Source organism: Dermacentor silvarum, chromosome 5 (genome assembly GCF_013339745.2).
Source record: "Dermacentor silvarum isolate Dsil-2018 chromosome 5, BIME_Dsil_1.4, whole genome shotgun sequence".
Taxonomy (NCBI): Eukaryota; Metazoa; Arthropoda; class Arachnida; order Ixodida; family Ixodidae; genus Dermacentor; species Dermacentor silvarum.
The window spans coordinates 22,326,393-22,337,963 of record NC_051158.1 but is presented as its reverse complement, the minus strand read 5'-3'; the positions used below and the strand labels follow the sequence as shown (position 1 = coordinate 22,337,963).

The 11,571-nt window shown below is 45.0% G+C and overlaps 1 protein-coding gene across 3 annotated transcripts; it reads right to left on the bottom strand.

The window, feature by feature from the left end:
• Positions 1 to 8,147, bottom strand: LOC119453057 (serine/arginine-rich splicing factor 2). Of its 3 annotated transcripts, XR_007466992.1 has the most exons (5): positions 7,616 to 8,147; positions 4,577 to 4,660; positions 3,275 to 4,108; positions 897 to 1,759; positions 1 to 840 (listed from the first exon to the last, which is right to left on the bottom strand). XR_007466992.1 is itself a non-coding variant. In XM_037715043.2 (4 exons), the coding sequence occupies exons 1-3, from the start codon at positions 7,981 to 7,983 to the stop codon at positions 3,280 to 3,282; spliced, it is 1,281 nt and encodes a 426-aa protein (XP_037570971.1). In that variant the 5' UTR covers positions 7,984 to 8,147; the 3' UTR covers positions 1 to 1,759; positions 3,275 to 3,279. The 3 variants fall into 3 exon arrangements, 2 of the variants coding, with proteins under 2 accessions (XP_037570971.1, XP_037570973.1); XM_037715043.2 differs by having other exon boundaries at positions 1 to 1,759; XM_037715045.2 differs by lacking the exon at positions 4,577 to 4,660 and having other exon boundaries at positions 1 to 1,759.
• Between the last annotated feature and the right edge of the window lie 3,424 nt (positions 8,148 to 11,571).

The following is an 11,571-nucleotide window of genomic DNA, read 5'->3' as shown; positions in this document are numbered from 1 at the left end:
GGCACAGCATTAAAGCTGAAGACTTTTATTCGATGGCAATTTTTGAACTATGGTAAACCACACGACCAATGTTGAGCAGAGCATGCAGACACACGAAGCCTGCTTTACAGTAGACTTTGTGAATGGGGAAAATGAGCCAATACACCGAAGTTTTGAAACAAATTTTGATTTTCCCACTTTATGTGAACTGTTTGAAAGCTAGACTGTTTTAAAGCTAGTTACGTTGTGTAGTCAAGGTGGCATCAAAAGCCTGTTACAAAATGCACCAGCAACAGTGCATCATTGCAGTTGATACTTGCACACAGCACATTCAGTTCTGCAACAGCAGTATGACCAAAAATTGTGACCAGCTGGTGCTTCCTCTCAACAATGCCGGCAATTTAAACCTTCATTCTGACGCTGCTTGATTTCAGAGTGTTTCAGAAGCAGCACAAAGTTGACATTTTATGTTCAATGCTCAAATTTCAGGTATGAACTACACATACTAATCAAGTGATGGGAAATAAGCCCTACTCTGGACAAATCCAGCTCAAGCTCTGGCACCAAAGAAAAACAAAGTCGTTCTGCATACTCTACTCCGAAACTTCTTGCTCGCAAGCTGCTTTTGGTCTTCAGGGACGACGCACCTAGAGGTAAAGAGAGATGGAAAAAAAAAGAAAGTGGCACCAAACCACACAGCTCCCTCCTTCGGCAAATGCCCCACCACGCGGAACTCGGCACCACAGGACAGCGAATGTGCCAGGACCGCCGCAACGCCATCGCACGAGGCAAAGCTGGAACACGAGCCGGAACTACTGCCGGGCTGCTACACGACCCGCACCCTCGGGTAGGGATCCCGGCCTGTGGCGAGACTTAGTCAGACATTGGCTCAACATCACCTCGATCCAACTACTTACACCGGTTTTCTCGCACAGCAACGCTGCTCATCAGCAACACACCGGCACCACCCAACAGCATGCCACCGCTCCGGCCGCAAACCACCGCCACAGGGAACCCGAAACCGCCCGCCGGACCGCCAACACCCTTCTGCCCCCCAAACCGCTCGCTCGGCCTTCTTGGTCTCTTGCGAGCTGCCTCGAGCAACCAGGCTTTGCTGCTCAAGTGGTACCTTTGAAACGGTTGTTCAGTTACGACATCAGGCATTCAACAAAAATAAAAAGTCTACTTCAAAGGACCAAGTACTAACGATTTGAAGAACGAATAGTGTGCTCTTACAAGTATCGAGCCTGCAGTTAAAAATTTTGCTTGCAATACCGAGCGTGTGCTTTTACCAGTATCAAGCCTGAGTTTAAAATTTTTGCTTGCACACACCAGCACAACTAATCAGAAGCTGCATTACTGCTGAAAGCTAGCAATTGTATAAAGTGTAATCGCTTATAAGGAAGGGTGTTAACCCCCACTGAGATCAACCAAGTAATTTCCCCCCACTTGACGTAACTAAAGCCTAAAGCTACATGTTTGCCCAGCATAAGCAAACTTCAGCTTCTTAAATTTCTTTCTTTGATATTTGCCAATTTCTCTGCAAATACAACTTGTCCTTGAAATTTAGTCGGGAGGAGGCAAATGGCTGGGAAAAAAAAAAAAAGACAGCCTGGAGGTGATGAGCAAGTGGGTTGGGGGTTGCACGCAAGCTTCAGCACACGTCCCCGCACTCTGGAAACCACCGCCCGAACTCAGCGCAGCTGGAACTCGTACATGGTGTCCCGCCATTTCGACAGAGCCACCAACGCCTTTTACCAACGCCCTCACACCTCAGGGCCTGCGGGCACAGACAGGGGCAACACAACACGACGACAGTCAGCCAAGCCACTGCCCAAAATGTTGCACATCAATTCCCTCCCCTTCCCATCGCCCCTCCCCACACAGATGTGGCTTCGGACAAATTGCAGTGACCTTAATCATGTCTGACAGTTCAACCATTTTTAATGTGAATGCCTTGATTGCTTTGGGATGCCAGGCGCGTAATTCCCCGACAGGACATATGGTGAACCAGTGAAAACCATTTAAAAATTAACCCCGTAATGCGCATTGAGGAAAGTTTAAGCTTGTTTACCTTTGTTTCCAACCACGGAGAATACATTTGCGTCAACAAGGAAACAATGAAACGTTGAGCAAGAACTAGAAAAAATGCAACTATAGCCTATGCGTTAAGTTTCCACTTTGAAATCAGCCTACTGATATCAGACTCAGCGTAGCAAAAATTATACATCGATCATTACAGGGTTAGAAGAGTCAATGCATCGACCAGGCACTACAGTTAAGTGAACAAGTTACAAGTGCACATGCGGCTTTACACTCGCGCTACGTTCTGACACTAGCGTCAGCAAAAAAAAAAAAAAAAAAAAATGGAGAGTATTATAGTTGAAACTCTCAAGACACAAGGCAGCTATAAGCTAAAGAACACTAGTGAGCTTATTCTAAATTGCCACAGGATTGTTTTACCTTGCCCAACACCTTCCAGTTCCACAGAGTTTAATTCAAAATTGTGATACAAGGCAAATGGAAAGAATAGGGATGCTTACAGAGGCACCAAAGTGGCAGTCGGCTCAGTGGCAATGAAATGAATGTCCAATGTAGAACGCTCAACTACACACACGAGAGGCACAACATTACAAACAGAAAACCAAAGTAACAGAAAAAATGAAAACTTGTCACAATTATGCAAGACTCGTCACAAGACATGTATAGAACAGAGGTATTAAGCATGTTGCACAATTCAGCCACACACCTGGCCAAAGTTATCAATGACTTTAAGCTAAGGGTCAACAGATTAGCAAACACCACAGAAAATGTCGAAGTGTCCAGTAGTAGCGTGCCCAAAATCAAATTTTCGTAATGTGCAGGGAAATACACAACTGTCCAATAAAAAGTGAGCAAGCCCGTCACTCCTTATGATTATGTAATGCCAGAAGTAGAAATGAATTTGCAAATTTAACTATGCAACAGGTTTTTGACGAATGAGGACCACACATGGTACTAAGGAGGGAAGAAATACACATAGCTTGTGCAGTTACAGATAAAGTAACATACAAACTGAATATATTTACGAATTTTTCTGTTGCAGATAAGCTGTTTACTTTCGAACAATTGAAAAAAATAAAGAAAGAAAAGCCCATTACATTTACACCATACTTGCCAAAATCAAGGACTCTCTGAAGCAGTGTAGATAAAAAAAGGGAGCAAATATCTAAGATTAACATATTTTCAAGACAGGGCTGAGAGTGGCATGCTTTCTCTCATCCGAGGTGGAAAACAGGCACAAGACAATTCTCACATGTCTCAGTCGGAGTCCTGCGATTTGGATCGAGAGCGGCGGTCTCGTTCGGGTGAGCGCATCTCACGTTCACCGTTGGACTCTGCTGGATCTGGAGGCGGTGAACTGTGCTTATCTCCTGGGCTGCGTGACCTTGACCGCGACCTCGAATCAGCCCTGTCATCAACCACCTTCCTTGGGCTCCGTGATGGGCTTCGGCCATCTCCGTTGTGGGATTGACTACGGCTGCGATCCCGCTGCTTGCTGTCATGGAGGCTCCTGCTGCGGCTACGACGTGACTTGCTGTCACTGCGTTCCTTGGACTGGCTGCGACTATTGCCCCGGGATCGGCTGCGGTCTCTGGAGTTTGAGCGGCTGCGTTCCTTGGACTTGGATCGGCTCAGTCGCTGGCTCTGACTGCGTTCTGCAGATCTTGATCGGCTCTTGTGCTTGCTTTCACCACGTTCCTTGGATTTGGATCGGCTGCGATCTTTACTGTGGCTGCGTTCGCCAGACTTGGAGCGATAATCCTTCGTCTTTGATTGGCTCCGTTCTTTAGACTTGGACCGACTACGTTCCTTGGACTTCGACTGACTGCGACGACCCTTTGACTTTGAGCGGCTGCGTCGCTTGGATTTTGCTACATGTTCCTTAGATCGGCTACGATCTCTGGATTTTGAGCGACTTCTGTTCCTTGACTTGGAACGACTCCTCTTTACTTCACGGTTTCGTGAACGGCTACGACTGCGGTCTCTCGACTTGCTGCGACTCTTGTTGCGGCGATCCCTGGACCGGCTCCGGCTCTTGCGAGAGCGGCTACGGGAACGCCTGCGCTCCTTTGAACGACTCCTGGACCTGCACAAAGTTTCAATTAAGGAGAACATTTAACTATGCATTCATTTAAAACAGCTTGCTGACAAGTGTGTCTTTCCTTGAGCAGGCTGTGGTCTCAACCAATGCGTGTTTGCACTTGGTGGTTGCAGAGCTGCATCAGCCATCACAGTGCACAAGCGTGTGCTGCTGTGTGCAAATCAGGTAACGTATTTTACTAACCTTAATGAAACCAATTTCTTCTGTTGGCAATAAAGTCTTTATTTAGGCCCTGAAATTCGTTCATAGAAACTGGTGAAAGCCAGTTAATACATCTGTCACAGTGGATGATAGGATGAGATTAAATTTGAACAATGTCAGCATCAAATGGCATTGATCGACTGTTACGGAGGGGTATTTAATGTCATTAGGACTAATATGTCATTGCAGCTGGCCTTTAAGCAACGTAAGCAAACCCGTCACAAAAGTAAAGCACCATCTTAAGGTGCTCACCTGCGAGATCGGGAGCTTGATCGGCGATGCCGGGACCGGCTCCTGGACCGCCTACGGCTTCTAGATGACGAACGCCGTCGGCTCCTGCCCGAGGATGATTTATTTTATCTCAATCAATGCACAGCCTGTCAAACAACAGTGGCTCATTAACAATGTCACAACATTGCAGTGCCTGTTCTTACAAGTTTTCTTTATGGTGCAATTATCTAGAATGTCAACCGCAAAAGCTAAATGACTGTGCAAAGGTAAGGCTCACTGTGTGCAGTTTTTTTTTTTTTTTTTTTAGAAAGGGGCTACTGCTTTCAGTATATATGAAATAATACAGACTCCTAGTTCTATTGCTTTTACTTTAACTATGATGGCGCTTTAGCTTGAGGCCACTCCAACTTCCCTAATGAAATACATGGAGGCAGAAACACTCTCATTAGACAGGCCCTAAACTGAGTTAAATTCAATTTGTTATAGTGAAGACAAGAATCTTACTATGCACCCTCCTACCCCACCAGCGACCTTCGGTCCTCCCTTTTTTTAATCAAAGAATTCATTCATTCATACTATGCACCAAAAAATTTATTCGAATTGCATAATACCCGGGCCCTATGGGCAAAGAAAATCACATTAACTTGCCAATGATATTTTTTTGATGGAGCTGCCACACATTCAAATTTATTCACATTTGACATGCGGATGCCGATGACAGCCATGCTTTAAGTGGTCAATTTAGGGTACTAATTAAAAAATAAATTGCATTTGCGAGTTCTGCCTTCATGAATAGTGAAATGTAAAAATATGCCTATGATGGTGCTATTAGCTTGGGCTTGTTGCTGTTCTTTTACAATGTTTGCAACTGACCATAGCAACGTCATTGCATGTCCAAACCGAAGCCTAAAACCATAATGGCGCCTTTCGCGTCGAAGTTGTTGCAACGCCGACCTGTGGATGTTTTCAGAGTACAACTCCTGACAAAAGCACTGTAGTTGAAAGTCATCTCTAAATCCAGAGATCGTAGCTGATCTAAGGAACATTGAGCATCTTTTACATGATAGACATTTCAGATACTTCAGTTGTACTACAGTGTGTAAAAGCTATGGCAACAAGAGTACACATTTCTCAGTCGAACGAGTTCTGGCAAACGCATTAAGTAACGACATCATGGCAAATGACATCAAAATTTAAGGCATTAGCAAGTTAATACCAGTTTCTGTGCCTGTGTGGCTCAGATATAAAGTATAATACGTAGACTGTGTAAATTCTACCACTTTCGATGCCCTAACTGATGCAGTTGTAATTGGGTAATAATGTAACAATATTATAATATATATGAAGCTGTAAACATGCTGCTGGGTTTTTTTTTTAATTTCCCTTTTTGGCAGCCTTAATAAAAAAGTTACCGGCCTAATAAAGGGAATCTATTCCCAACAGCCCGTAGACCTACATTCCAAATCGAACAACCCATGTAAAATTCAGCCAACGCTGAGTTGATGCCTTTCCTCTGTATTCAGATGAGAGCTCTCGAGGCAATGCTCTCGCTTGAAAGCTTGCCACTAGTGTGCCGAGAGAAGTGCATACCATGACGTTCGCCAGCTCTATTAGACGCTGCTACAACACATAGCACAGGGAAATTGTGGCTTACAGAGTTGCTTTGAGAACACAGAATTTTTTCAGGATTAATCGCATTTAACCCAACTTGCCTAAATGCGAGTCGAGTTAAACGTGACCCGTGGTTCAAGAATATAGTTGAACCTGAAATCAAGCGGACTGAAGGAGGACTGTAACGTGCATCTCCATTGTGATTGCAACTACGCGCCACAATATGTCATCAAGGGAGTAAGTTGAGTAACTGCAATTATGTTTAGTACATAGTACCTCGTAACGATGCCCAAAGGACCTGCATCTAAAACTGTCATTAAGAAGGGTGTAAGATTGGGCTTGTTGGTAAAACATGCTTTTAAAGTTTGACTAACAGCACAAGGAAATCATAGGGGACAAAAGAGAGAATAGAGTGCCCAGTTCTTTCTTCTGTCCCCTCTGATATCTTTGCACGGTTGATCAAAGTTTTTGATCAAACATTTGTGAGCTTTTTTTTCTGCTTGAAGAAGGGTCCCAAGATTATTAAAACCGTTTACATTAAAGCAACCTCACCGCCCGACTACAAAGCAATCGATTTTTCATGCAACATTCTTTGGAAGGTGCTTTACAACTCGCATTGGTAAGCGAAGAGCTGAAAGAAAAACATCTTAGTTGTGGCCTTACGCTGCAGTTGGGGGCTCTCGATTAATTTAGGCCACAATTTCAAAAGTCATTCAAAGCGGCCTGGCATCCAACCGAGCGACTTCGTACTAAGCTCAGTGGCAGAACAGTTACAAGGTTGCCCAATCTGCCCAAGTGCCCAGCCGCTGAGCTAACAACGTGACACCCTCGAGCAGCATCATTCATGCACTCGGACTCTCGAAATAGAGTCAAAAGCGCGCGCACACCACATCGCTCACGACGATTGCGCCAGCTCTTCACCTGGCGGTCATGCAGAGCACTACCTAAACGCACGAACGTGCGGAAGTTGACGACTGTACTGGATATTGAACAAAAATACGTTGCATAATTCTAGATATTAAGGAACCACGTGGCTTAGCGTATAGAAAATAAAGCTAGTGGTAACGGAAGGAAGTGATCACGCGACCGTGCCTTCACAAAGCCCTTACCTTCCGAGCAGTATGTGCTGGTAATTTAATAAGGCGGCATTAACGCTGAAGAAAAAAAAAAAGGAAAAAAAAAGCGGGAGGGGGGGGGGGGGGGGCAGTTATTGCGGATGCTGACAATTTATGCCGAGCTCGTTTTAAACGAGAAATCAAATGTCGCAAAGGCCACTCGTAACAAAGCACAGAAACCCATGCGCTAGCTTTTGCGGGACTGTTGCAAGTTGACGTGTCCCGCGCGTAAAAACAGCCGCTTTCCGTGTTAAAAATACAGGGGGGGGGGGGGGGGGGACATATCGAAACGCGGTCGAAATTGCACGAAAAGGCTAAGTAGTGAAGTGCGTACCTGGATCTACGACCACGGCTCCTCGACCTCGAACGGCGGCTCGGTCTGGCGTTTCGCGACGACGACTGGCGGTGCGGGTCCGATGGCCGCCCATAGCGCGCCATTTGGACGCGCAGTTCGCGGCCGTCCAAGATGTAGCCGTCCAGCGAGTCCATGGCGTCCTCGCAGTCACGTTTGTCGTAGAATCGCACGAATGCGAATCCGCGGCTTTCACGCGTGTAGGGATGCCGCGGTATGTAGACGTCGCCGACGTCCCCGTACTTTTCGAAGACCCGCTTCAGGTCCTCCGGCGTGGTGCGGTAAGTGAGGTTGTCCACCTTCAACGACGTCATGCCGTCGATCTGAGGCGGCGCCCTGCCGTAGTTCATGGTGAGGCCGTTCTTGTAGCCCCAATTCAATGTGGAAAAACTTGGCAGCCTATGCGCGAAATCTTACGCACTCTTTGTGTTCCACCTCATCAACGAACACACGGGCGGCAAGCGGCGGCAGGAAGACGGACAAAATGGCAGCTGCGAGCGCCTTGCCGGCCAGTGTTGCCGTATCGTCGCGTCGGATTACGTGCGCATCGTGTTGACAGGAGTGCGCAAAAAATATATGTATATTCAGCGCTGATATAAATACAAAAATTGTGTGATGTTGTTTTAAAATTTTTAAAGTTCAAAGAAACTAATAAAATACTCAGAAATTGTTTTTTTTTTTAATCATGGATGCCCAACGTGCGATGTCACCTTTCAAACCTTACTCATATGCCTTACTGCTGAGTTATGAAAGCCTTATACCTACTGGTTGCCTTGGTGTCTTACATCCCACTTCAATTGCTCCTTCTGAGATCAACCTAGTTACTGTTTCATTCATTACCTTTATGTTGTCCTTTATCTTCCTGTTCTAAAGCTGCATATTTGTTTGCGAGCACCAGCCTGAATTGGTCTGATGATGATGATGATGATGATGCACCTCTGTTATGGCTCGCACCCACTAAGGGGGATAGGCCAAGAATCGGGCGGCAGTGGGAATGCTAAAGAAAATTCATATTTTAAAACAAGAAAACAAGAAACGCCAAGTAAAAGACAAAAAAGACAGATGTCGCACTAACCAGATTAGCACGCGAGCGAGCAGTCAGACTAACTGAAAAAGGTAAAAGTGAAGAGTTGTTACAATCAGGGGGAATTGGTCTGTTTTTACCCTTACTGCGTCTAGCTGGGCCTGTTTCTTCGTGACTAACTTTATTCTTTCTCTCTTCAAGATGAGATAAATCCTAGACCTCACTAGCCTATGGTCACTGCACATTACCCTACCTAACACTTCTACATCCTGCACTATGCTGGGATCGGCAGATAGTATGAAATCTAGCTATTTCATTCCTTGTTTTTCCATTAAGGCTTTTCCAGGTACACTTCTTGTTGCTGCGCTTCCTGAAGAAGGTATTCATTATTCGGAGCCTATTCCTTTCCGCGAATTCTACCAACATCTCTCCTCTAGTGTTCCTAGAATCGATGCCGTAGTTGACAATTGCTTGCTCGTCAGCCTGTTTTCCCCCCACTTTTGCATTGAAGTCGCCCATGACTACAGTATAATGAGCTTACACCTTTCTCATTGTTAATTCAACATCTTCATGAAACTGTTCTATTTCTTCATCATCGTGGCTGGAGGTGGGGGCGTAGGCTTGTACAACCTTCATTCTATACCTCCTATTCAGCTTTATTACGACGACTGTTACCCTCTCATTAATGCTGTAGAATTCATCAATGTTGCCCGCTATGTCCTTATGAACTAGAAATCCTACTCCGAATTCTCTCCTATCTGGAAGACATCCGTAGCAGAGGACGTGACCATTAGTCAGCACTGTATAAGCCTCACCAGTTCTTCTCACCTCACTAATGCCAATAATATCCCAGGCAATCTCATTAATGCTGTAGAATTCATCAATGTTGCCCGCTATGTCCTTATGAACTAGAAATCCTACTCCAAATTCTCTCCTATCTGTAAGACATCTGTCGCAGAGGACGTGGCCATTAGTCAGCACTGTATAAGCCTCACCAGTTCTTCTCACCTCACTAGTGCCAATAATATTCCAGGCAATACCTGATAATTCTTCAAATAGCCCCGCGAAGCTAGCCTCACTCGATAGGGTACGCGTGCTGAACGTTGCCAGGTTCAGTTTCCATTGGCGGCCTGTCCAGACCCAGAGATTTTTAGCACCCTCTGCCGCGTCGCAGGTCTGACCGCCGCCTTGGTAAGGTGATCCGCAGCCGCTGGGGACTGAGGGCCATGGGTAAATTGTAGGAGTCCTTTGGGAGGTAGGGGCCGAATACTGCACCAGGGAGGCCAATTCCTGTTCTGGTGAGGGAGTGACTTTGTTGAAGCTTATAGTGGGCCTTCCTAATTTGTTTGCGCCTTGACTAGTATAGCCCCACTAGCTCTCGACGATATTTTTTTTTTGCCGGTGTCAGGCGCCACTCTGTGCCTGAAAATGTAGTGGACTGGAGGAGAATTTGGACTTAGACCTTCAGATTACTACACTATACCAGTAGGTAAGCTCTCCCAAGTAACAAAGGACCTAATAAAGAAACGGCAAAACATGGAATTTTCAAACTCGAGAGGTCATATAGAATTCGCTGAATTGTCGAAACTAATCAACAAGAAGAAAGTAAGGGATATCCGAAATTATAACGTGGAAAAGATTGAGGAAGCAGTAAAACATGGACGCAGCATGAAATTGGAAGAAAACTAGGCATAGGACAAGGCAAAATGTATGCACTGAAAGATAAGCAGGGTAACATGATCAGCAATTTCGACGACACAGTAAAAGCAGCGGAAGAATTATATACTGACCTATACAGTCCCAGAGCAGCCACGCTAATTTCATTCGAAGTAGTGATGAACAGGATACAGAGGCTCCTTCTATAACTAGCGATGAAGTTAGCATGGTCTTGAAAGACATGACCAGAGGAAAAGCTGCTGGAGAAGATGGAATAACAGTCGATTTAGGAAAACACGGAGGAGATATCATACTTGAAAAGCCTGCGGCCCTTTTACGCAATGCCTCTCTTCAAGTGTACCAGAAAGCTGGAAGAACGCCTACATTATACTCATCCATAAGAAGGGAGGCGTTAAACAATTGAAGAATTATAGACCCATTAGCTTGCTTTCAGTATTGTATAAAATATTCACCAATGTAATTTCAAATAGAATCAGGGCAACACTTAATTGACTTCAGCCAACCAAGAGAACAGGCTGGCTTCAGGAAGGGATATTCTACAATGGATCATATCCATGTCATCAACCAGGTAATAGAGAAATCTGCGGAGTACAATCAACCTCTCTATATGGCTTTCATGGTTTATGAAAAAAGCATTTGATTCAGTACAGATACCAGCAGTCATAGCTAGAGGCATGGTGTAATCAAGGAGTACCGGAGGCATACGTGAATATATTGGCAAATATCTACAAGGATTGCACAGCATTCTTGGTTCTTCATAAGAAAAGTAGAAAGTTACCTATAACAATTAAGAAAGGAGTCAGGCAAGGAGACCCAATCTCTCCAATGCTATTCACTGTATGCTTAGAAGTATTCAAGCTCTTAGACTGGGAAGGCTTAGGAGTGATGATCAACGGCGAATATCTCAACAACCTTTGGTTTGCAGATGTCATTGTCCTATTCAGCAACAATGGGGACGAATTACAGCAAATGATTGAAGACCTTAACCGAGAAAGTGCAAGAGCGGGGCTGAAGATGAATATGCAGAAGACAAAGATAATGTTCAATAGCCACGCAAGGGAACAAGAATTCAGCATCGCCAGTCAGCCTTTAGAGTCTGTAAAAGAGTACGTTTATCTAGGCCAATTACTCACAGGGGAATCAGATCACGAGAAAGAAATTTACAGAAGAATAAAATTGGGTTGGAGTGCATACGGCAGGCATTGCCAAATTTTGACTGGGAGTTTACCATTGTCGT

What these genes read in the sequence shown, in the direction of transcription:
- LOC119453057 (XM_037715043.2), bottom strand. Translation starts at nt 7,983, where the DNA reads ATGAACTACGGCAGGGCGCCGCCTCAGATCGACGGCATGACGTCGTTG. An exon ending in AGCCGTGGTCGTAGATCCAG is followed by an intron (nt 4,661 to 7,615) that starts GTACGCACTTCA and finishes ATCCTCGGGCAG; the next exon opens with GAGCCGACGGCGTTCGTCAT. An exon ending in TCAAGCTCCCGATCTCGCAG is followed by an intron (nt 4,109 to 4,576) that starts GTGAGCACCTTA and finishes AACTTTGTGCAG; the next exon opens with GTCCAGGAGTCGTTCAAAGG.